At 33.4% G+C, this 27,730-nt stretch overlaps 1 protein-coding gene across 3 annotated transcripts in view; it reads right to left on the reverse strand.

Moving 5' to 3' along the window:
- LOC137932698 (anaphase-promoting complex subunit 11-like) overlaps positions 1 to 27,465 on the reverse strand; it is a 50,909-nt gene extending 23,444 nt beyond the window's left edge. Inside the window, exons 1-3 of one of the 3 annotated variants that reach the window (XM_068776343.1) lie at positions 23,157 to 24,503; positions 20,906 to 21,083; positions 19,723 to 19,881 (exon numbers count right to left, since the gene is read on the reverse strand). In XM_068776343.1, the coding sequence (XP_068632444.1) occupies positions 19,738 to 19,881; positions 20,906 to 21,083; positions 23,157 to 24,379 (1,545 nt within the window). In that variant the 5' untranslated portion in view covers positions 24,380 to 24,503 and the 3' untranslated portion in view covers positions 19,723 to 19,737. Of the gene's footprint in view, positions 1 to 19,722; positions 19,882 to 20,905; positions 21,084 to 23,156; positions 24,504 to 27,025; positions 27,263 to 27,328 lie in introns of those variants that run through there. The other 2 variants (XM_068776345.1, XM_068776344.1) reach the window with 2 other exon arrangements.
- Between the last annotated feature and the right edge of the window lie 265 nt (positions 27,466 to 27,730).

The raw sequence follows: 27,730 nt of genomic DNA on the forward strand, positions 1-27,730 counted from the left end.
CGTTGGCATTCTCGATATAGGTGTACAAACCATAGTAATTTTTCGATAAGAATTGGGGCCTTTTGATTGTGGTATTGGCGGAGAATATTGTATAAACCATGGATATTAGGACGCAAAAACAACTCCATCTTCAACTAACTCAAGGTCAAGACTAGGCTCTCTACAATATGTTACCAACGGATTTTAAGTTAACCTGGCAACATCGTATACAAAGAACTTCAAATTACTAGTTACAAGGAAAGTCAATAGTAAAAGACTGATCAAATCAAGTCTATAAGTATTTTCATTGCTCCGAGGAAAGCTGAAGACATTAGGTCATAGATTTAGCTCGTCGTGGTTCCCGTTAAGGCATTTCAAGACCGATATTCAGCAATGAAAACTACTATTAAAAAGATTAATAATGGGACAGAGCAACCATTAATTTCTTTGCACGTGTCTGTTTCGATAAATCTTATTTAAAAATAGGAGGAATGTGCGACATCTCTGTGAGTGCGACGGTTAGAGCTTCTTTTCTTAAAAATTAATACAAGTAAGAGAGTATTTTATATTTTTCATCATAATCAGAACTGTTCATAAATTTGTAATTATACTTTAAAATATTAGATCTATATGATTAATGTTCTAAAGAAATATACATTTATATTGATTCTTAATGCAGTATTAAAATTAAAAAATACACATTATCTCCAAATCCACATTCTCTGAGTACAAAAAAAATATATAAATTTTGACTTTAAACTATTATTGCTGATAACTAAGTAACGTATACTCTTCGATAGATATAGCGAAGAGATAAAAAGCGCACATTGGTGCAATCAACGTTTAATTAAAAAAAAAAAAACTGGTGACGCATAAGGCATCAGCGGATGTCAAACACCGATCACTTTCTGAGGATGGTATTTAAGAACTATGTAGGTGACGTTAATGTTTATTATTAAAAAAATACACGTTATAAATTGACATCAAGAAAATCTATTCATTTTATAAATAGTTGTATTGAAAATAATGAGATACGGTCGGTTTTCGGTGCTATTTATATTGTAGTTACGTAATTAACAAGACGGCTACTAGACGCGGAATAGAAAATATAGCATAGTACAATGAAATAAATATTTGCTGCTATCGGATAAGAAAAATTTTATGTGAAAAATGTCCACTCTAAAACCTATTACGAAACGAAAACTACTCGGAAGGCGACGTGCATTTTATTGTAAAACAATCTTCTGATCTGTTGAAAGTCTTGGAACAGGACCAGAAAAGCAATGTCTGTCTTCAATATTAACTCGAGATGAATTTTTTTTACACGAGTACAACATATAAAACAGGTATTGTTAAAATGTTAAAGAGATCAAGCACAAAGTTCGATCTATTCGACAATCAAACAGGGCTGCAAGACAAGTACTGCGGGATGTACGTGAGTTTTCTTTTGGCCCTGCTATATGCGAGCAAATAATAATATTGTATATATTTCAGTACTTCCAAAAGAATTTCTGTCCTTGTTGTCGAAGGAGATAATTTGCAATGGCTTTTCACGTAAAACAAAAAAATATCAGATTCTTTATAAAAGCTAGATAGCTTCCCGCCTAACCAATGCGGCAACTTTGTAATCATAGTTAAACATAAAATCTTATAAACCCAAAAGAAAGCATAAACTATTACACGATTTACATAAAACAACCTTTATAAACTGGAAAACATTTTATCATCAATCTCAATTTCCTGTACAAACAGGGCTAGAAGAATAGGGTCGGAGTAAATCAGACAAGGATTGTCTGTCTGTTACTATTTTCATCGCTCTAAATATAATAAAATCAGTATACATTAGCCATAGCTAAAATAAGCAGTCTATATTATTTATGCAATAGGCTGTCATTAAAATATTGACATTAATTTTTTTTTAAAGTTAATCAACGCTACCCAATACTGTATAAGATTCCGCAAAGCGTCGAATTAGGATCGTAACTCTCAGACGGAAAATCATACTTTTCGTCTATACAGTGATTCTTGTAAGGCGCCCTTCATACTGTAACATCGCGATACTTACGGCACCATTGTTTGACGGAGCAAATGGACGCCGTTGTGGTACCCACTCAGACCGCCTGTGGTAAGAGTCCTGTTATATGAAAAAAATATTTACCCTAAAAAAAAGGTCTATGCTATTCGGAGGAAGAAAATTTAAAAAGAGACCTGCCCGCTTATTGGTTAGGAATATTATCCTTGTAATTAATATTAGTTTTCGGAGTTATTAGAAATATACATAAACAATCATATTGGAGAAATAGATTTAGTAGTGATTTTTTTTGTAAAGAGAGTCTTCGAGTTGTGAGTCAGTTTTGCCAACCTCACTAAATTAACTTCGGTGATTAAAAAAAGCTTTCATAGTCGATACAACATAGTTTCGCAGAATCTTCTTTAACCGAATAACAAATCACAATAAGTATACTCATAAGCGTGCAATTTGGGATTACACAAACTTTACAGGAATCTCATTATTTTACTTCAAGCCTTTATGAATAGACATAATATAATCCTTAAGAAATTACAAAATTTATTGTGAATGCAATAAATTTATTCATAAATTAACCTTGTAGATACGAAATATTCAGGCCCTTCTTTATTTAACGTTACCCAGAACAAACTAGAGACAACTCTTAAAACCATAGAATGAGAGCAGAGCAGAGCTTAACTATACGTAGTCCTTAAATGTCTTTTGTTTAACAAAAGACATTTAAGGACTACGTATAGTTACGACGAGAGAGACGACGTATTAAAATTAAAAAGGTTTTATTAGTTCGAGGGCGGCCTTTTAGCAAACAGATGCGCCATGATTGTTGCTAGTTTACAACGTTGGCGGAGAGGTGCGCAAGGGGCCGTAACATGACTTAATAGTTTTGTAAAACCAAACGCAAGAAATCAATGATTGCAGGTATATTCAATAGCATTAAAAATATTTTAGAATCTAAAGCTGCCTTTTCGAATTTTTTAAATTACAAACCATTTCTTATCTTTAAAAAATCATTAGTTATGTTTACATTAGGTACTTATATGCCGGGAAGAAAGTCTTTTCCTAAGCTTAAAGTAAAAGTGACATGGATTTCCACAGAATAGGTGCATTTAAACGACTATATGTGAACAAAGCGCAATATTACAGAGTACAATCTGTTGTGCGGATTTTTAAAGCGGTTCCAAGCAACTTTCAGGTCGCATGCGCGTCGTGGCGGTTTCACAAGGCAAATCACATCTCGCGAATCTCCCGCGAGCGTCTCCGCCCTGGTTTAGTTCACGTACTGCACTCGGTCGGTTCTGCTTATGTACGCTCACGTCCAACAGAAGGTACAACCACACCGTCGAGATACTGTGCCTTATTGAGTTGCGTTATGGTTCAATCGATTTTGAACTTACTAATGCACTTAACTGTACAACTAGAACCGTGAAAACTTGAGCCAGTTGACCTGCAGTCGAAACTTTCTTAGTTTGAAGACATCTTCTGATGTTTATACGTACAAAATACAGGAAAAATGGACAACAATTTATTTTAAAAAATATTAACAAATACTGAATGTCCCACTTAAGCAATATGTTTATTGTTTATGTATTCAAAAAAGGGCAAACTGCTTTTCATTAACGTAAAAGCCGAAACTCAGCCAATTATTCTATTGTAAAAAATTATACATATCTAAGGAGAATCAAATGGGTCATTAGGAATGAATGAGAGCTTCTTCAAAGTATGATAATGCGGAGGGCAAGACGCATCAAACGAAATTCTTTTATATCCCGCATTAACCTCTTGGCTTGAAACACGCCACGATTCATACGATACGAATTATTGCCAGTACGTCTTTTTTCTAAGGGTTTGCGTTATGTGAGGGATAACTTTTTTTACGGCTTTGTGACGCAGAAATTAGTTTTTTTTTAGATTGTCCACGTTATATTTCTCCCTACATTAAGACCAAATTATAAATTATAATGTGCAAACTAATCTTCCAAGTTATGAAAGAAAAAAATTTTTGACATACACCTGTATTTTTATATGACCTTGTAAGATGGATTAAGCTATATTTAATTTAAGCTATTCAAGGTATATAATATATATACAATGGTTTACACGAAGTTATAAGAATACAAACTTAACTAACTTATTTTGCAGGTTAACTACATATTTTTATTTTACATTTATAATTTTTTTTTCCAATTAGAAGCCCCGTTGATGTTGTTCCATATATAAGTTTTTTTTTTATCTACAGAAACAACAAGGAAGCAGTACCAGAACCGTGAATGAAGTAAACTAAGAGTACATATAAACGATAATTTTCTTGATTAATGATCTAGTAGGTCTAGACCTTCCAAGGATGAAGGAGATGGTAATTATAATTGAACCTTAGCTTGACGTACTATCCGGCTAAACAACCGTGCGCTGAGAAATAATTATTCTTAGTCATTATTCACTATGTCAGCAACGCCTGTTTGTCATATATTTTATAAAGAAAAAAGAACACAAAATTTTTCAATTCCAGCAAAACATTACTATATGAGGTGGGTTTTCTATTTGCCGTATATTTGTTACACAACAGCAGTGAGTAATAATTACTTTTTTATTGTACTTCAAAATGGACAATTCGAGTTTGTTCTGTATTTTTTAATTTAAAATCTTAGCAATGTCTCAAATCTTTGCATTAGAATCATTATCGATAAGAAAATATTTACAGATGAACGATTTGGTATAGAACGAAATTTTAAGTTCTAATGAAAAAAGTATATACAAATGAATAGTTCTTTAATATGAAGAAATATAATTTGCCATTTAATTGAATATTACGTAAATGGGACTCTTAGAGAACAAGCTGAAGTAACGGAAAGATTCACGGCATTAAAAGTAAGTTAAAGCAATCGCACTAATTACTGGCAAAGTGAAAGTGAATTCTGCGACCGGTAAAGAGGGCACTCCGTCAGCGTTACAAAATATTAGACAATGGGACGATCTGCGAGACGCTGTGAATTACACTGCATTATGCAATTCGATAACACTGCATCAGCTGTAACGTACCAGAATATTTTCTTTTCCAACCTTACCTACGTTTCTTAAATGAAAAACATTTACAACATGGCACGCCGATAGCGGAGTTTATCAAAAAATCCTTAATACGGATAAACCGTAGTCCATTTATGGTGACGTAATATAAATTTGAACCGCGAACAAGATTAGTCCTTAGTTACATGATCAGGTTGCTGATATTTTAGCTTTCTTCGCTAAATAGAAACTATTCTTTTAATATTTTACTTTACAACCTTCACTCCACAATTCTCCACTCCAATTTGCCAGTCGAGCAACCGTAACACGACTGACATAGAGTACTACCAAAGTGTCGGTGCCGTATCGGCAATGAAAGTAAAAAATAGCGATAAGATTGTTATAACAGATAACATAGCGCATGAGTGATAATTTCTAAGTGACATATTTAGCACACACCACGAAACGTAAAAGTATTCATCCGACCTGTGTGCCTGTGCTATCAAAATAAATACATAAAAATTGTTTTTTGCGTACAGTTATAGATTACAGTTGCGGTCTTAAATAACGTGTGAAAGTGCATTGCAACGTGCGTTGGAGCATCCGGCACTCGTGGCGCGAGACCGTCGCGGGCTAATGCTCGTGCTGTTTGGTCTCCTATAAATATCGATTACTGATTCAATTAAAATTTTTACAGTCTGATTCCAAAGTTAATTCAGTCTTTAGTATACTTTGAAATTACAACACAACAAAAAACGGAAATCTATTCTTCCAGTAATTTAGATATATTTTTATTTCTTGTATAAACTTGCATATATTATATTATAATGTGACGTAAAGCAATTTACACGGGGACATATTGCCATTCTTTTCAACCTATAGACGCTCACTGCAAGGCCTAGCACATAGGCTTCCCTCAAAGATCGACATGATTAACGGTCTGGCGCTGCTCGCATCCAGCGACTTCCCATGACCATAACTCTGCCGTTGGTCACACAGTGGGTGGCCTACCTTCGCCACGTCTACCAGTTCGTGATCGCCGCTAGGGGACCGTTCGGCACCAACGGCTATAGGTTGCACGAATGTCCCGCCGACTTCCACTTCTGACGAGCGATTCTTAGAGCTACTTTGGTGACGTTGGTTCTACTGCGAATCTCTTAATTTCTGATTCGTTTTCTTTTCCGTTCTTTTTTCCGTTTCTCGCTTTTTACTTAACATTATTAATTGTTATTATAGGTTAACTTGTGCCATCTTATCCGGCCCACCGTAAGCGACCAAGCTAGGATTTTTAAGCAATCACCGGCAACACAATGATCAAAGAGCTTCGTCTTCAGGCATTGCGGCATTTTGAACGAAAAGATGTTTCAGAGCTTTAATTGCCATTACATCATGTCAAAGTCAAGGTCAAAACAGGTTTATTATATGAGCTCATTACAATCATTTATAATCATTAGAATGTATGCTAAGCAATATTTGAAAAAACCAAGAACTTTTTTTAAATGATTTTACTGTTTTTGGTTTCCTTTTTTTTGGGATATATGTTAACTTCTTTGATGCGTAGTGTATGAAACACGTCAGAATTCTTGAAGTATTGCTTAGGAGCACGCACGAAGTAACGTAATTGTGACGTCTTCTTTTCATTCCTATCGGGGATAATTTTCTCTGTAATATACATATAACATAGACGGTACTTTCAGAGTACATAACCGAAATTGGAAGTTTAAGCCGTTTTTTTTGTGTCACTCCAAATGTCATATTTTGAGTACTTCGTGTACTCTATTAATATTGGTTGTATATTTCATTAGATAATGGTACAAACATGAGGATTTAACTAGTTTTTGAATACATTTAACTTTGACAGAAAAATTTTAGTTCAAACTAAAAACTTTACGTATAATTTATTCAGCTCGTAATGATATTTAACTTAAACAAATACCTTTAAATTTGCAAGTTTTACACAACGTGCCGGAACCGGTTTACACGAAACAGATCTTAGAATCAGTGCTAGAAATGTATATTTATAATGTACGTTATTAGTAGTGGAGTTTTTTTAAACGAGAAAGAGACGTGTGAATTTATGAATACTACTACAGACTAATAACTGCTCATCTGCATTGAACGCCTCAAGACAAACTCGTAACTCAGAATACAGAACACGCGCTACTCTGTGGAGTAAGTTTGTTGGTGAAAACTTGCGCCAATCAAGCTTCAAACTTACAATTCTACTTAATGCTGACCTTGTGTAGGAACATAAATCGCTAGTCTTTGCTTGATTAATCACTTGATTATATTAAATATTCTATGAGCTACTTGATTTGTGATCTTTTTATAGACTTTATAGCTGGACAAACAACACCTAATAATTACTTTTATCGCTGTAAAAGGTATAATAATATAATTTTTTTTATTTAATCAACCTTGCTGATGGTAATATGAACTGTGAACAATTATTGAGTAGGATGTCTATACGTACAAACCCAATCTAAAATCAATGGCAAGTCTTCATCGCATGTTATATTAACAACTACCAACTACAGACGCAACGCTTCCGTCATATGTACAGCAAGTAAAATCAATGACGTGCAATGTCATACACAGTTTGATTTATTTTTGTGCCACAGCAGTTTGGCGGTGAAGCACAAAAAGTGTGAATTAATTTTTGATTCACGATATACGAAGTAGTAACGATACGATGTTGAGCTCGAACTATCCTCTTTTGTTTAAATTCAGGTTTTAATTACTGTTTCAATATATTATTAAGAAGCTTAAGTTATCAAAAAATTAAATAAACTATTAAAGTTAGAATATTTATTATTGGTCTGCAAGTTTTCCCAAAATGAAATTTAATAGGATTGTGTATAAATAACTGGTCTTGGTTAACGTGTGCGTTCATCGCTAGAACATTGTTTCTTTGATTTGAAAAAGAATCTTTGAACGTGTATCAAGGCAAACAGCCCGGCTGTGAGAAATAACTATTGGAATTTCAAGGTCATATTACGTTCAGGTTAACATCTATGTTTTATTTAATTTTATTATTTATTCCATTAATATTGATATACAGATAAATATTTTTTTACATAACGTTTTATCGTGCTATCGTGTGTTTGATAGGTTAGTATACTTTTAGACAGAAGGTTGACCTGGAAAAACCATATCAAATCAAGTCGACACGAGCTAAGCATGAGATTCAGAAACATTTACTGGTTAATGGCACGCAACTGTTAATAGATTAAGTACAGCGCTGATATACAAAACTATGAAGTCTTGAAACCAATATAGAAATAACGGCGCATAACTGTTATTCAAAGGCTGCAAAAATGTATACTAAGAACCAGAGCACTGAATAAACATACACAGCGACTGGAAAATGACCTGAAAAACTTGATAACAGATAGTGAAGGATGAAGTACCTCTGAGAAGGGCCTGAAGTGTGATAAAGGACAAAGGACAAATCTGCTTATAGTCTGAGACTCATTGGAGATAAAGACGAGAGCCAAGTCCAAAAAAATAAAGATTCGGTGCTTGAAAATAATTGATTGACGATTATAGATCTCGCTGACAGTGTTGGAATACTATCTGGTTTAGCCTAAACCATTTCGAAGGATGCTTTGTGTCATCACGATAATGCACCGTGTTATATTTCTTTATTTCGTCGCGACTTTTATTGCCAAAAATTCGACTTATATCGTTCCGCAATCACGGTATTCGCTTGATTTGGACACCGAGAGACTTATTATGACACAAATGAGGAGTTTAAAACTGAATCTAAGGTCTTGAAGGCTATACCGGAAATAAACTCTATCGAAGACTGGAAAAAGCGTTGCCAAAAGTGCGTTTTATTGGACTTTTAAGAAGATAAATTTGATTTCGAAGAATGAATAAAGAATTTACATTTTATGAACTAATTCACCTTACCTTTTGATAACACTAATATATAACATTGGTAATAAGTATTGCTGCTAACTACGCAATTGTTATTACAATAATTACGCCACGCGCGGATCGTAACGAGTATTTCTCTTTTTGCCGCCATTTACCTGCGCGTGTAACAACTTGTCCTATAATCATCCGGGTGCTAAGTTTGCTTTGGACATAGATGCAACACTGTCTGCGATTTCATTCTGACATCATCGAAAATCGATATGTTAATAATGACACTGGTTTAATACATTTGTTAAAAAAGTATTTTTATGGAAATTATATTCTAATTATATTCTAATTTTGGATAATTGTTATTCTCTTTATCCGAACTATAATTATTGATCAAAATTTTAAGCAAGTTACGAATTTACGTAGTTGTCCATTTGTATTTAACAAGTCTAGCATTTAGGCTAAGTATTTAAAATTTTTATGTATTTATATTGTTAAGCACACAGCATCATTAACAGTCACCACTTGTGTACGTCATGAAAAGAATGCCAGAAGAGATAAATTTGACAAAAACTAGAATAGAGCACAAAAGGTTTCACCCATTTTATGAAGTCTAGAGAAAAGTATAATAAAAATCCACATAACAACTGCGATATTGGCAGGGTCATCGTGGTGTTGAAACGCAAAACGAAATGGCAACGCTTTAGTATTTTTCGTAAATATATTTTTTAATAATTAATTTAACATCGATTACATGAAGTGTCTTTATTATTCTTTAGAGAACACTTTTATTATTCTGCTTCATTCGTTTAGTAACGTTCAGTTACAATCTGGCATAATTATGGCCAGGGCTGTGTACGTCTAAGATAGACAAAACTATATATAATTTAAATTTCTGCCATGTTACACGACACTTATGTACACGAAAGTTATGTTATACAGCTCGGGTAACTAACTAAAATAATTAACTTGGGTAGTAGCAAAAGTTAAGATTCATCATTCACAGTTAATTAAATATAAATAACCCGAGCTTTTAATTAACTATTTGATTTGTACCTTCGATTTGTTTATCTTGTGGATGAAATCAGATAAACTGATCAAACATTAATAACGTTTTCACTGATAGCAATTTATTGCCAATTCACTTCTCTTCTTTTTGTCTACATTTTATTTAAAGTTACTTCATCGGCTAACTTTCGAATTGATCTCATAACAGTTAGAGATTATTTTTCCTCTATTTGCTGTGTAATTAGATTATTTCACTTCTTCCAACAAATTTCCTTTTTTTAAATTACTTTCTAATCACAATCGCGGTAACGCTCAAGTTTATTACGTAAGAGTAACATTACGATAACAATAAACAGACATTAAAGATCCTGTATATTAAACAAACATTTTAATAGGATTATAAAGTTATAAGAAATGTAATATTAGGGTCGTATTATCTAACTTATCCGGTTCAGTTGCACTTAAAAGGATTCAGATATTGCTCTCGAAAGTAGCACGAGAAGCTATTAAGCGCTGGGAATTATGCCGGCGTAACGGACAAATTCAATTACAGGTATGGACAGTGTTGCCAGATATTAGCAATATTTCTAAGCAATATATTGATTCTTAGAATATTAGTACGTAAATGTTGCACTACATAAAATTTCATGAAATTAAAAAAATAAAGTCACGAAATTTTTTACGTATGTAAAAAAATTCCTAAATGCATTAACAGTAAAAAATATAATGATAAAGCTTGGTTTTATGTATATGTTTAGTCCACGTTGCAAGACATTTTAGTAACCAGCAATTGCTGCCTTGTTAAGTTGTCGCCGTACCAAATGAGCCGCGTGCGCAAGCGCTATCACGTGCAACTTGAGTCAATGACCTCATATTTAAGGTTACCATGACAACTCGTTGGATCGTATGATAAAAGAACTACTCTAAGCTTTTAAAGCGCCGATTTAAAACCTAATATTTTTGGAAAACTGCTCTAATATAATCTTTATTAAAATTTATATCAATGACATTTGAGTCTAAATATTACTTTGACTTGAAAACGATATTAAACGGTTTATTTATATTTATATATAATTCATAGTTGAGATTGTTTGAAGAAAATCATATACCTTAATGAATTAAATCACGTAACAGCGCTAACTAATTAAATAAATGCCGTAACAGGCTGCAGTAACATGTCGCGGCGGTAACACATCGGGAAGGCCGTCACTCTCGCTAATGAAGACGGCGCACACTTTGTTTTGGTTAATGCTCCATCGACTCGCGTAAAAATAGACGCACCGTAAATTCGAATCCGGCGCTACACTTCACTTCCAAGCGGATCGCACGGGAAGAATGTCATTTTTGAAAACGAAGTTTCTTCGTTACGACATATATTTTGAAACTTCAGTCATTTATATGTTTTATACATTTAATCCCTATTCGTCTTGGTTTCTTTATTAAAAACGAATAACGATTTCACGCATCTTATTTTTATAAGTATCATAATACTTTGTAGAAGGTACTTTTTAAAAAATATATCATAAAGTTGCGCAAAAGCTGTAAACTTTTTAAATATATAATTACTATATAAACTGCGTTTTTAACACTTCAGTTTATAGTTCGCGAGTTTGGCAATTAACCGATTAAAATATAAATTAACTGCTGCATGGTCTATATTTATAAATAACAAAAGTATCCATTATTCATTAACTGATAAAGTGATCATTTAAATATGTTACATTGATTTGATTTTCAATTAGAATACGTCAGGCCAACAATATACACGTATACAATTAAAACACCCATTACTCTTTTCCTGTAAAATAAAACAAAATAGGATTATTATGTCAACAGGTTCCCCGTAATAAAATCTGCGTTATCCTTAATTGTAACAATGTTCTTCGAGGATGATCATTTCTCTGTCTGGTCAAGCCTTATGCACAAGAATAATATGCAATTTACAACGTGCGTCAGACGTAGTTGTAACGCGCACGCAACTTTATAACAATAAAGAATGACTACGACTGAAACGCACCAGCGCCTCGGTGAGAACCAAATTATAGTGAACCCAACCGTGGAGTGAAGATACACTGAATCCTATTTAATTTCAAACTAAAAACCTTTAGTTTAATGATAGATAATAAAAGTAAAGATTTCTGTTGCCATAGAATTAATATTTATTGCAATTTTAGGCTAATAATTACCTGAGAAACCATGTACAGAATTCAACAAAACACTTCGATGTTTATGGAATGTGTTTATTTTTCTTTGTATTACAAAAAGACTTGTATTACGCCACAAATTCTTTAAATTATAATGCATAATATGAATCTAGTAATGACTATTAAAAGAATGTTAACATTCTTTTCTCTGTTCCGCCCTTCCTTCAATCGCGCATTTGTTTTCCGTTTTCTACCGAAGTCCGCGGTTAGTTTAACGGGTATTAAAATGACGTAATCCACCCCGGGTGTCGCGCGTGCTAAGAATATCCTCGCGTGCTCTCCCTAAAGGACTGCGGCCCCACTGCTTCTCTATACACGTGTGTATTATAAATCATCTAAAAATTTACAAACTACTAATTTACTAAATAATAAAATACATAATTCGTTTTTGCAATATTATATCCACTCTCTGTAAATATTGATGATTGATATTTTTTAAATGCGTAACTAAGTATAAATCTCAGCGGCTCAACAAATATTTTTTACTTATTCCAGTTCAAAGCGATACTCTTCAGAAATAAATTAAAAATGTCTGCGCGTTAAATAACAAAAACAACACTTTTCTTTTTCCATTCAAACCACAAAATTAAGACACCTGTCAAACACTTTGTGTCAATCATAACCATATAATATATTACATAAACATATAAAATTAGACCAAATAAAAAAAATGTTGAGAGTACATCAAACAAAAAAATAAATCATATGTGTAAAGCATTATTATGATAGATACTAAAGAGTGTACGAAATAGCAAATTGATTTTTATAAGTAATCATCATTTATTATTAAGTCGTTAAGTGTAATATGCATAAATTAATCATTGCAAGATACGCTTTATATATTTATTATATATGTATACGTCATGTAACACAAACCAATTACTTGTGACAGTACGAAGTCTAAAGTTTGAAATAGGTTACACAACTGGCAATTAACAGGTAGGAAAAAGTTTATACCATCCAACTGTGCCTGTTTAAAATCAACACGTTATTTACCTCGCAACAATTATTTGTTAAGAGAATGAGATTGACAAAGATATTGACCGGTTAAATTTAGATCTGACCTACTGCAACGCTTATGCAATTGCTTGGAAGTGTAACGGCGCGCCTGTGAAGCGCACCAACCCGGACACGAACGTGTGACATTAGACACAATGCGGGTTAATTGGAGCGCCCAGTGTCCGACGTCAATCAGTTACGCGGTGCACAGCGAGCGCGGGCAATGCGGCCGCTGCAAATGTCGAGTGACGCTGCTTCTTAAAATGCACTCTGTGGTTCCCGGGGGTCAACCAAACACGATACAACATATAAACGTGAGCACATAAATTAAAAAGATAATCTCCATGGAAGGATTTTTCCTTAAACCAAGTGTAAATATGATATTTTTAAGCTGCCATTTGGCTCCACCTAATATGAAGTATGTTGCTTTCTTATACAGCTTTTGTTTTATAAAAAGAATAAACCTAATAGAAAAAAGTGTCATATACTATCGCGGTCTCTACCTAAACGACTGTGAATCACTAATTAGTCTACGTCTCTTGATATAAATAACTACGATAATGCATCATACAATTTATATACTTAACAAAACCTAGGTTGATACCTAACATGAAAGCGATCGTTATTTTTTTTTGTCAGCAAAGTGAGAATCATACAAGAACTCGTATCAACTAAAAACATTGAGAAAAAGAACTGTTCAAAGGTACATGGTAATCTTTAGCATATCTTCCATACCGACAACAGCAAAAGTGGGTTTACGTAATTTTGTGAAGATTTATAACATTCAAAATATAATGCCACCGTTACTAGATATCCTTTATTACTATCTTATATGCCGGAATATAGTCTATAACATCAGTATCCCATCCGTCTCATTGCTAGGCGCTGACTTAGCACTACGGATTTGACTGTATTACCTTTGCGCAACGAGCGCAAACGCGATGTTGATTTGGATTTGATATTCAGAGCCTAGCACACTATTGCGGTCAGCCACCAGATTATCTCAACCTGGTACGTAACAAAGATATGAATCGTATAACAACTATGTCATCAAAAACAATAATAGGCAATAAATAACACGCGCCGATTATTATCATCGCGGTCGACAGTTGGTTTGAACTAAACAAAAGCTATTAGTCAGGAGTTTGCTAATATTAATTTGTAACATTATGGTTTTATAACAGTATTGACGCAGCGGCCACGGCAGTGCCATCGGGGGAGTACCGCTAATACTGATAGAACGTACGCAGATTCTGCGCTATCTATTACTCTTTAATTTCTTTCAAACTAGATCTACGTAAGTCACCTTATTGATTTTATTGACTCGTCAGGCTTGTGGGCATACAACACAGGAGTCGCATGGCCTTAAATTCGTTTATATAAATATAAAAATAGTATAGGTTAAAGTTGAAAATTATTATAATGGTAATGGTATATAGCCTACGTAAACAAGAGTTTGAAAAAAACGAGCTTTTTCAGCGTTCAAGTAATCATTTACTTTAAACGAAACGCATTCGTTTTGTATTCAAAGTACTGTTTGTTTCTTTGACGAAAGTTAAATTAGTAACAATTGTTTGCGCTGCCTTTCAGAGTTACAATGGTGAGCATAATGTTGTATGAAAACCACCGTGTGATTAAATGTAAAGTTTTACATTTTTTTATTCGCACATTGCTTCACTTTAATATATTCTGAAGGACCATTTCAGTATTTACTAAATATAGGGCAATTACTTAAAGATGTAAAATCTTTAAATGGATGAATGTTTAGCTCATTTGCTGTCAATTTATGTAGAATAAAATCATACAATAAAAATCATAGGTTTCAGAAATAATAAATAGCGTAATGATAATACAGTAATAAAACGTGTTTTCGGATAATGTTTACTATATGTTCATGAAGATTTTGTACTACCAAGTTATTGGCCTATCGTATACTCGTACCAATATAAAAATAAAAATATAACGTACCAATTTCAGAGTGATAATCACTTTATTCATTGTGGTTGAAAATAGGTGTAAAATATTTATATGAGATAGATACTTTGAATCAACTCAACCTGTATATAGGCAGCAAAGTGTTTAATAACAACATTATCGTAGTGTAAATCTATGAGCTATATTAAGGTACAATACACTCGATACTTTACATATCTAATCATAATCTATAACTATAGTTGAACAATTGCATGGGAACCTGTGAAAAGAAAAAAAGAAAGTCGTCGGAAGCCCTTCTCGGATGTTTGTATGGGACGACTTTCATAATGCCTTACAAATCTTCGGCGATGAGCAAAGAGACGCCATAACAGACATTGGAAAGTTATTTACGACCTAGAATTTTATTGAAACATTACTGCGAATGGCTACGTTGCTGTGGTTAATTTGAATAATAGAAAAAAAAATTCATTTAAAATAATATGATACGTAATAAAACCAAAACACTTTTTTCTATTCAAGTTCCTAGTACAATATCAATCTAAAAATAATTCTTTAACAATTATTCTAAATTCATTCATGTCAGTTACATCGTTTGATAAAAGAAAAGAAAGATAGCACCATATGTTATTTACTGGCGAGCGGTAGTAAAAGCTATTGTCAAAGAACAATGCGGTCATGTTCGGGCTAAATACCTTATAATTTATCGCACACAACAAATGATAACCGCATTTCCATTATCCGAGGTATCGTTTGATGATGATGAACGCCGATGAATTAAAATCAAATTGAACCTACTTAAATGTACGCTGATAGATATATCTAATATTGTTACGAATTAAGTGTATTTTACTGATAAGTTGGCCTGGCTTTCTCTTGATTGTCAATACAACTATTATTATTACTCCTTATAGTATAGCGCTTATTATCCCGAGTCTTTAAATACAGCAAAGCCCTAGTAAGCTAACTTCGCGTTTCTACTCTACCGTGTTCAGTTTAAAATATAAAACGATGTCTCCTTTAATTGTCCCTTAATATACAGCGACTTACGAGTTAGCAAATTGGTGTCTTGCTTAGGGACCTTTCACCTGAACGATGCAGATCTGTGTCGTACCGACACATATACATCAATGATTAATTTAGAAGGTAATCACGCTGAGATAAGGAACTAAGATATTTCTTCGGCTTTGAGAGACGCGATTTTTAACAGCGCATCACATCAAATATTTCTTATTTCTCAGATAGCCGCAAAACAATGCTCGATTGGCCGTGTCATGCGAACAGCATTGAACGGAACAGGTTTCTCACTAATTGCGCCGCGCAGCGCAGCCTTGAACAATTAATGACTCGCATCCTACACCCGCCACTACATTAATTATACAATCTTTTCGCCGTGGACATTATGGTGATATGGCACGGCTATAGATTATAGATCGGCATATAAGTGCATAGCGCTTATTAACTGTCTCTTCTAGTATAAAGATTTCTTCATGTGTATTTATTAATAACAACCTTATGATGTTCCCACTGATGTCCACACAGGATTTCTTGCATGGAGTATGTGCCATAATCTATTACGTTGGTCCAGTGAATATAACAAATAATGTAAAAAATTTAACCTGCACATCATTTGTAACAGAGCTTGAAGCTGCAACATACGACTACATGCTACAGCCGCTGGCTGCATTCATCTTGTATTTAGTCGACCGTAAACCTATTTATGACCTCCATTATGAACATTTACTTTAGGTACAAAAATTCCTCTTGCTTAAGTTGTGTACAGTGTCAGTTTTTGTTATTATTAAATGAAATTTTTAAAGATACTTATTATAATTATACGTTCATGCATAATGTATTAAAGTAAAACAATTCATAATAAACCTGGCAACTACGGATTCTTTTTTAAATAATTGCGAATGATGACTAGTTTGAAATACAATACCCACTACATGCAAAAGTACACGTAAATCATTGTACAAAATTTACTGCGATTACTCAATTAGGATTGCAAATTAGACGTTGATGTTGGAAATAATAGATTATTGTGATGGAAGCGGTAATGCAACTGCTATGTCTTTATAACGTAGTAGCATATTGTTTATCGGATCTATTCTTGGCCAGTTAATGGCTCGCCAGTTCCGGATCTGCGAGTCCGTACTACGATGTCAAAGCCGGAATGACTAACGGCGCCGAACAGGAGCTGCTATCCTCCTGGTTCAAAATAATATTTTTGGTTCGCTATTTATAACTTATTTTTAATTTTATTATATTACAACCATTGCCATTTTCCAAGGTCTACGAACAAAGAACGCAAAAATAATGTATGAAGCTAAAATGATAAGCTGAACGAAGATAAGCTAAAACACATTGAATGTGTGACATGCAATCGACAGTCTGTCCGCCATGCGTTTAGGAATGTATTACATTATAAAAATATTAAAATGTCAACAAAATAAATTTAATAAACACAAACTTAGTTACATTAAGTGTAAACCAAGGTGAATCAGTACATAAAGCATGGATGTGAGGTTGAATGGATATTCGAAGCTACAGAGCGCACATCACATTGCGTCACCGTGCGCGTGCGCAGCGCAAAGCACAGCGCCATACGACTGATAATCGGCGACGCAGATACAAGCATTAGTCATGCTTAATTTATATTAATTTGTATGATTATTTCAAACAAACTTCCACGGTAACATTACAATTTATTACATTTGACAATTTATCTGTTACATACTGGAAACGACTGTAAAAACAACCAGTCTACTACAAAACAATAATATTTAATGTTTAAATAATTCAGTTATTTACATAATCCATTTTAAATCATTTATAGCAATCACTTGTCACGTAAGAAAATGGCCAGTAGAACCAAATTTAATAGAAGCTAGAATTAAATGGAACTCCTCTATAATGACAGCAAGTTAAAACAAAGTTACCATGGTTCTTAACGCGTCTTGATATGAAAAGAGTTCACAGCAATGTCGGCCGGGTTCTTCACTTATATTCTGAGTACGGTAGTTATAGTGATTCATTCCGTGGCTGATTAACCCTTTACATTGGGATTTTTTTAAATAGTTTTTGATAGATAAACGTTTAAAATTTATTGCATGATAAGTCAGTAAAGAATTACACAGAATTATTTTAAACGTTATATGCTTTCCTTCAAAAGAGTTTTTAAAATATAAAGCCTAGAGAAAAGTATAATAAGCTAGTGTTTATTTCTAGTGCTAATCTTCGTTATTGTCCTGTATTTATTTTTAATGTTTTGCAGTTATCCAAGGATTTCATGTAAACATTGTTTATGAAGTCATAATTATATGCTATGATGCGTTTGATGCTATAGATAAATTACCTAAAAGTAAACCACAAAGTCATGCTAACATATTTCAATAATTACCCACTAAACATATGTACTCTATGGAAACAAAGTAAACAAAAATAAACCATAAAGCGCAATAATTTAATTACGATTCTGAATTCTCATTGAACGAGGCAGCCGTTAACTAATTTTTATAATTTTTAGTGGTCAATAGGTAAAGTAAGACTCAGAGATAAAAATGCCCGTGAAAAGATATTAAGATGTGATCTTGCATTACTATTAGTATAATTTCTTTTAATAAAATTTGTCTATCTATGTAAATATTTAATTATAACTTTTATGGGTACTGCGGTTGGAAAAAATATGCCATGTCATCGTTAAGACATTATTAATACTGTACGCCTACTTTACATGGAGCAATAACCTACGTGGGATGGTTTACAAAACCTACAAAAGATGTTTATTTTGTCGTTTGAAGGGAGACATGTATGTTTAACACTAATCGAGGATTAAATAAAACATATCAACATATTTTTGTCAAGTAATTCGTTCAAAAATTTCACGTTACTCGGGGTATTCAAAGAAAAAAAAATCCTTTCAATGAATGTGTATTAAAAAATAATCGACTGCATTCTTACTGTAAAAAAGTATGATCTAAGATTCTGTTCAAAGGCGACGCAAAGGTTTGGTCCTGTGCTATATTAATTAAATCGTTAAAATGTAATTAAAAATGTTATTAACACCGGTCCTAACTATGACTATTAAACAAAATACTTATTTACTGCTTAGTTTTCGATTTCTACAATTTACAGGTTAATGACTGTACTATTAAAAATAAAAGTCAGTAACAGCATCGGGCACGGGTTGCAGTTTTAAAACCAGATGCGCACGCCTTAGTTTATATTCTGTATTCACCGGGCGTGATGCCGCGCGCTACCGGCCCAGCGTCGTGATTTAAGAGGAAGCCACCAATTGATTTATCTCTAAATCAAACATTAGCAAACGCGAGATTTAACAGACGGAACGGGTTACTAAGGTTAAAGCACTGAACGTAAATTCAATATGTTGCTGGTGCTGTTAATCTTAAACGTTAGAGTATGGTTCAAATGAAATGTATGACTAAAAACATACTTGCATATAGGACTATGGAGGCTAATTCATAATAAATTTTAGCGCCTTTCTACGGATTTCAAATTTATTTAAACGAGAAAATGCTAAAAATTACTTTGAACCACAGGTAATTTGTTCTAACTACAACCACGTTGATACTTCCTTATAATGGACTTCGTATATTACCGTCATATTTTTATATAAAGGAAATCGTTAAAACGACGTGCTTTTGTAAACATATTTTTATTATAATAATTATAAAATATAAATAAACAGCATTATTATGCGGTGCACATTTTTTTCTTCATCGGGTTTCGTTTCGTAAGACGCCTTAAAGCTGCACGGATATTACGAGAACAGGACGTGATATCGAAACTCTCTGTACCTGTCAAAAATTTTACTGGCACGCAAACATGCTTTACGCACTGCGAAAACATTATTTTGTCATGTTAGTTGTTGTATTTATTGTTTATTGCTGATGTGTTATTATAACTATGAAATAAATTAAAAAAGATATAATGCTCTTATACTGTACTGGTAAAATATACAAAAAGGTGTTCCAAACATATTCAACTGAATCATAAAATAACGAAGTTATGTATCTGCTATCTAATTGACGTTAGCGGTAGTCTATTTCACATTGTTTATGCTTTGAACCTAAAAGGTGCATGCTTATAAATTTGTAACAAGAATTAAAAATATTTTCAAATTTTAGTTTTTCGATGTACATATCTAGAAAATTCAAAATAAACTAGGCCTGGAATCAACACACCAGAACTTAACCCTTTATTACATCATGTAGCCGGTGTGTAACGAAATTTATTATTTTCGGCGGTTATAAAACTTTATATTCCCGTAATTTACATTAATGACGCCAAGGGAACTCCGGAGACGGGAAATGTGCACATATTCATAGTGAGTAATAGATTCGGCTTTATTATTTATCGCCTAGAGATGACTGCATTTGAGAAAGAAGTGATACTCAAGACTTAAGGTATGGAATACAAATTTTAAAAAATTATAGAGAAACGAATAACGAAATGTTTTAAACTAGTTTTTTCCGTTATCGTAGTGAATATCTTTGACAGAAATTAAAAATAATATTTAAAAATGAACATTGTATTATATATATATGTAACTAATATAACTTTGCGTAGTTTCGTTTTGCGTTTTGTGGAAGTTGAGTCGCTAATTAATTAATTACTAATTTTCACTGTGCGTCGTTAGATTCTAGAGGTTGCCTTGTTTTGAGTTCGAGTCTTTACATGGTATACTATAGAAAATCTTAATTCACTTTGCGTCGTTTCACTTTGCGTTTTGTTTTTTGTGCATTTTGTTTTTTTTTTGGAACGTAACCACGACCCAAAGTGAGGGATTGCTGTAGATTTTAACTCTTCTTAAGATATTTACCGTTGACCATTTAATATCGATAAAAAAAATAAAACTCACCATTTCCTTCTTCAAATAAGTAAGTTGTGAATCGAGGTCCGTGGGAGGTGGTTCTTGGACGTTGGTCGGTGACTCGCACAGATCGGGCTCTCCTTCTGCAAAGCCACTGAGACTCTTCGGGAGAGGCGGTAATCCTTGAAGAGACATAGTGCTAATTGCGCGGAACTGCTTTCGGAGCCTAGGCACAAAGAAGGAAAGAAAATCTTAAATCTTGCTGCTATATGAAATACTGCTCTGTAATAATACGAAATAAAAAATAAGAATTTTATCGTTTGTTTTTATTTTATTTTTGTAACTATCAAACACACACGCGCACACACACACATATATATATATATATATATATGTGTGTGTGTGTGTGTGTGTGTGTGTATATGGATACTATGCAGAACGTCTATTTAAAAAAATACGTTTTGAAACTATCCTTCTCGTCAGAATTATTCAGATATATTGTGTATATATGTATGTGTTATATATAGGGAATATATATCCCACTTGCTGTTAATTTGGTATCCAAAAATTAACTGTTTTAGATATAATGAATAACGTTATGACTGTATAGTAAGATTTTTAATTTAAATTCAGATTACATCATGTTCTAATTATTTATTGTTTATTATATGTGTCTGTAGACTTTACCACTAGAAATATTGGCTTAAAAGTAATGTAACATATTCTCAAAGTGATCACTTCACAGGGCTCCCAATGTGGTGCAATTGGAGTATGTAGCAGCCAAGACCGTGGCTTTCCAGGGATCCCTCGAGCTGCTCTACCTTAAAAGAGGTTTTAGGCTAAGCGTCCTCAGCGTCTTAACTAAAAAAATACATTGCTTTTTCCTGATAATGAGCAATACGTTCACCCCTTTAATGGTTTCATATCTAGCCAATCACTTGTGTTATTTGTCACGAGGTGAACCTGCTGCAAAAGTGTAACATCCAGTTGAATTATCAGGGATTTAGAGACATCAGCATTGATCTTTGATATGAAAAATAATTGCCTTTAGAACAAATGACCATAGCCAAAATTTTTCATACAGTTAAATTTATCTGTTAGTCTTAATTTAATTTCAAAACGTAATAATCGGACCATCGACTTCTTTTACTTTCACTCTAATTCGTGGGTACTACTAAATTTATCTATAAGACATTGTTAAACATATTTCTGCGCTAGGCACAGTAAAAGAAATCAAACTTATATTTTATATACAACACATATTCAATTAAATACGGTACATGTCTGCAAACAACTAACAAGTACTAGTATTATTTTTATGTACACGATATTATTATGTGTGTAAGCCGATAGTTTCGTAACTGCAGCCGGATAGCGTACTGATTCTAATCTAATGAATACAACAGATAACTAAACACAAATAGGTAGTTTTAGTGCGGCTGATTCAACTGGTCAAGCACTTTGCAAACGTCGGATAACATGACTTAAATATCTTTTATGTTGTTCAGGGCCATTCTTTAGCACAGAAATCGCAGGCGACTCATGGGTCAACAATTTAAATATATTCCTACTCATTTAACATACAAGTTTTAACAGGTTTTTATTATTAAGGATTAAAGTTTTATGTTTATTGACAAAAACCTTTGTGCTGATGTTATATACCAGTCAGTTAACGTTACGTGTATATTTTGTTCATCACTGCATAAAAAAATAATTTCTGAAAGTGACTCGATTACTGGTAGCGAAGGTTTACTACGTCGAATCCTTAATTTTAGGCGACTTGATCATCATTATCATCTTCGATCATCATCACATCCATGCAAGGATGGAATAAATTTTGAAACATGTTACAATATTACATACATGTATCATTTATGTTTTGTAATACCAATTGGTCAGTGTCTTACATTATTTAAAACACTAATCTACATTTAAAGGAAAAAATACTGGTAAAATAAATGAGAATTTTTTTTAATTTCCTATATGAAAAAAATAATGCGCGCTACAATGACAGTTTTCAAACACTTGAATCAGTTTTCTGTTTTAAAAAACAATGGAAATGTAAGAACAATGTGTCCACAATTTGTTCGTGCCCTTAAAACCTTAAAACAGTCTAACAACTCGCAGCGTTACTGAGCAATTATACTGTACTTAGTATGTTCGCAACGAGTGACCTTTCAACAACGTATTTAAAACCACCGTTGAGACGGCGCTTAAAGGTAATAACCGTACAATACCTAAATATGTGGGCCTACATTGAGAAAAGCTTCGATTTGTTCGACTCAATTAAGAATCTTACCTAGACTTTAAATCGTCGTCTACAATATAGGCGTACGCTTGTTCGTACAAATCGTCAGTTTGTTCACTGGTCACTGAACACATTGCGTAATTGGGCTCCGAGTCGGAATCGCATAGCTCGCTGTGCGGCGACGGATCCTTGTCCTCGGGGCCTTCAGGTACGTTAGACTGCGAGCGCATTGTTTGCAGCTCGTATATTAACATTTCGTGGTTGTTCATGTCTTTAGTGATCTCGGGCGAGTCGTTGCCATTGGTCAGCTTCGTGGAATCCTTGCCTTTGTCTATAACTGTATTCGCTTCATCTGTGTTGTTGTTTCGACTCGCGAGTATTTCCGAGATGAGCATTTCGGTGACACGGGACGTTTTACGATCCAGAGAGTTATTTTTATTAGGATCCTCGCTATTGGCATTGTCATTAATTTTTTGAGTATCTAAGGTGTTTTGTAGTAACGGGCTACTTCTTAATCTATCGTCGAATTCTTGTACTTCGTCTACTGTGGCATACGGTGCTTCCGTAATTAATTCTGTATTAGATTTTACGTCTATTGGTAAAGAATAATGACATACTTCTGTTGCTTGTTTCTTCTGTTTATTTTGGTTTATTGTTGGTTTATTTACTGGTAATGCTTTCATTGGTTTCAACTTAGGTTTAGGAGACAGTGGTGGTGGAGGCGCTTTCCTCAAAGGTAACGTTTTCTCTGCAAAACTAGAGGACTTTGAAACTTTACATTTGGAATCCTGATCCAGCTTATTTGACGTTGAAAGAGATCGCACTAAAATTTGCCTACATGTTTTCACCGCTTTGGAATTTAAGGACTCGTTAGATCTTTTCATAGATGCCGGCCCATGAAGAGAACTGCTATCGCTAGAACTTCTTCTAGAATTTTGACCGCTGGATTTCTTTTCGTCTGAAGATGAGCTGCGATCGCTAATTACATCTTTGATGAAGGACTTAACTCTCGCCAATCCGTTCTGTTTCGGAGTAACGACTTGTTGACTTGCAGCGTACGTCCTGTCCAAAGTTTTAGCTTTTGCAATATTATTGAGATCTTGTTTGGACGAGGCTCGAGATTTGGAGAGGGTCGTCTTGGAGTCCGTAACGGCTTTTCTCGTTTTAGCTAGAGCCTCGGCAACTAAGCTCTGACTAGGCCTGGGTGGTACCGGGGGTGGCCCTTTTATTTTATTAGTCTTCATGGGCTGCGCATTTGTCTGTACCATCAACATGCTTAAAAGAGGAGGCTCACTCGTACAATACTATAACTCTGGCACTATAGTATAATGAGCGCGAGGACAACACGAAGCATGCCGTTTACAACACACGAACGCAAGCATGCGGGCACGTCCGTCCCCACCGCGGCGCGCGGACAACTGAGGCGAAGCTAACTAAACTACACCTCCACCGCCGCACCGAGCGGCCGAAAGATCTGTTTTAAAATTTACTCCGTCTCCTTAGAACACATTTTTAAGCGGTGACCATAATAGATTGCAATTTTAAACAGTTTGCAAAGTTGGTAACACGCACGGACCACAATGAGTTGACCCACACTTTAAATATTGTAAAAGTGATTGTTTACTATGAGAGCGGTCGCAACGCCGGCTACCTACTGCACACACCATGTTGCAGGGTGGTCTATTGTCTACACGTAAAGCCACTTACCGTGTCGCCCATTGTTCTCGAGCATCAGAACGTTGCTGATGGAAGCTTGCGAAAATGAAAACTAATTAAAATCTCAACGACGAATAACCACATACAAGTGTCGAAGAGATTTATTGTTAAACCAGACAAGGAATATAGACCCTGCATAAAATGATCACTATGAAATATATATTACATTAATTCTATTGAAATGCGACAGGACTATAACTCTTGACAATACAGTCTGCAGAGACAGAAAGTAAACAATAATTCATTTTATTATGTAGTAATCCTAATTTTGAGTACGAGTTTTCAAGATCATTACATTATTAATTATTTCTAATATGATCAATTTTGGGATAGGATGTACCTACACATCAAATTACAGTAAATGTGCTATACATTCACTTCTTTAAACGTATTGTTCATAATTAAAGTGAATAAATATTTTATTTCCAAAAAAAAAAAACTAAGACATGTGTGTATATATAATTCTAAATACATAATCCATTGTCCAAAAGTTGTCACTTTTCAGTTTCTTTTAAAACATATTGTTTCTAATTTTATTCAGTTACTAGGTAGTTTCGTAATTTACGAAGGTTTCATTTTTGTTACATATCTACTAATTGCAAATATATGTTGTTATATTTTGTACTTCATATCCCTTCAATACAAACAATTGGACATTTGTGGTAAACCTATATTGCTTATATCTTTCTCTAGGCTTCCATTTTAGTAACTCTATAGTGGGCAACTGTGTATGTGTATTATTACAATAAATAGCCATTAAAGTCTCTAAATAATGTCATATTGCATTTAATAAATTTATTAAACAGAAAACTCGTAAAAAAAACTCCTATTTTAATATTGAAATAATAGAGCTAGAGAATCAATTACTGCAAAGACCTGTTCTAAAAAGACTTGTCCGAGTTTGTTGTGAACTCTTCTCAGATCTGGGTGCATTTCCCGTCTACTAGCTAAGTGAGTTTGCAAGTTGAACTTGAACAACTTGAATGCCATTTTAGTAGAGTTCAAACTGAATTCAGTTTTAATCAAATTGAGTTCTAGCATTCTTCTTATTATGAATATAATTATGCCTCTTTGAAACATCTTCCACTTTATTACGAGTTTTTATTGAAAATCAAGAACAATGTGTATGTTGTGTTTAAATAAACATGTCTCATTCTATATTTAAAAAAGGTAGTGACAACTACATGGTATGGTTTCTGTAAGATATTCTAAATACACATTCAGTAAAATGTGTTAATAAGAGGATTGAGGCTAGCAGGCTGGCGGTCTTTGTTGAATACTTAGAAGGCTTAAAACTGACAAAGTACTTAGTGCCATTGCAATAACAACTATACTATACTATTTTACAAAGACAGTTTATTAATATTTTTTTTCTTTAAAGTTCAGCTACATCATTCTAAAATTTTTAAATTAGGTTTTGGTAAAAGTTAGCTAGTTCATTAATATAATCACAAATATCTCTACATATTTGCTTAGACATAATCCAAACAAAGCACCAGCAATAGTTATTATAAAATCTGCACTATGTAAGAAAATAATAAAGTTTACATTATTTGATTTACATTCTCTCTTACAAACATACTGTTTAGTACTCAGTTATATTTACATGTAGTATTTATTACCTAAAACTATGAAAAAAATATTTAATATTTCTGTTTATACTTTTTCTGGGATTGAAGCCTAGTGTTCAAAAAGGAGGTATACATTAATACTAGATTGAGTAATGTAATCCCTTAATACTAAGGTTGGAAGGGATGTGCTTCATTTTAACATATTGAAATTACTACATTAATGTTGCTTGTGAAGATTATAATGTGAAAATTACATTGCTTGTCAGCTCTGGGGGTAAAAATTATTTCAGTACTATTTACCAGTGTTTGAAATACAAAAATTCAAAGTGAGTGTAAGTATTTTCGAGAAGTTGGACCAATGGATAACTATTTAATCCAAGTGTTTCAAAAATTACAATGATTGAGTGAATAAAAATTATTATCTTACCGTCAACATTGTAAAATGAAAAATGAATGCTTTAAATCATAACATGGAAACAATAATTGAAAATCCTATTTCATATAAATATATAAATATTAATTCATAAAAATCTAGAAATTAACAATGATGAATTATTACTAGAACATCCTTAGAAATTAATGAGCGATTATAGGCGCAAAACGCGCCAAGAAATGTAACAATTTCACACTTACTCTACTTATTGTTGAACTTCCAATCTTGACGGCACATGGGGCACTGCTGTTGCGGTTGGGAATGTAACCACTTGACTATGCAATGTATATGGAAACAGTGTGAGCAGGCACCCCAGACTAACGGGCAGTCGTCTCCAGGAAGCTTGCAATCTGGACAACAACTATCGAAGGGCATACGACATATGCCGCAATTATCGTCGTTCGCTATCCACCTCCACGTCGCTACACCGGTCCAACCTTAAACAATAATACTATTAATAAGACGAGACTTTTAAAAACATAATCAAAAATAACAAAACATACTTTTAACGGTGACCTTCATTGCTTGACGGGCTTCATTTTAATAGAGGTTGCAGGATAAAGATTGTGAATAACTGTTTTTTTTTTAATTTTAAACTAAGAAAGAATTTTTATTTTTTATTATTAATACTAGCTGAAAAACTAATATGATAACAGCATGAACAAAGATCGTTAGATTCTACTAAGTTTGACAACTTGTTTATTAACCATAAATAAAACTTTAATTTCATTGATTGTAATTAAATAACGACCCGCTTATAATATTTATTTTCTTTACAATAAATATAATTTTAATTATTTAAATCATTTTCTCTGTAACTCCAATTATTTATAAATTTAAATATTTTATAGTGTATAACACTTAAAAAATACTTAACCAAACGTATAATTACACTTAAAACGAAG

This window comes from Battus philenor, unplaced genomic scaffold, assembly GCF_028537555.1.
Source record: "Battus philenor isolate CCGP_79_NKW_IND1 unplaced genomic scaffold, ilBatPhil1.0.hap1 SCAF_12, whole genome shotgun sequence".
Lineage (NCBI taxonomy): Eukaryota > Metazoa > Arthropoda > Insecta > Lepidoptera > Papilionidae > Battus > Battus philenor.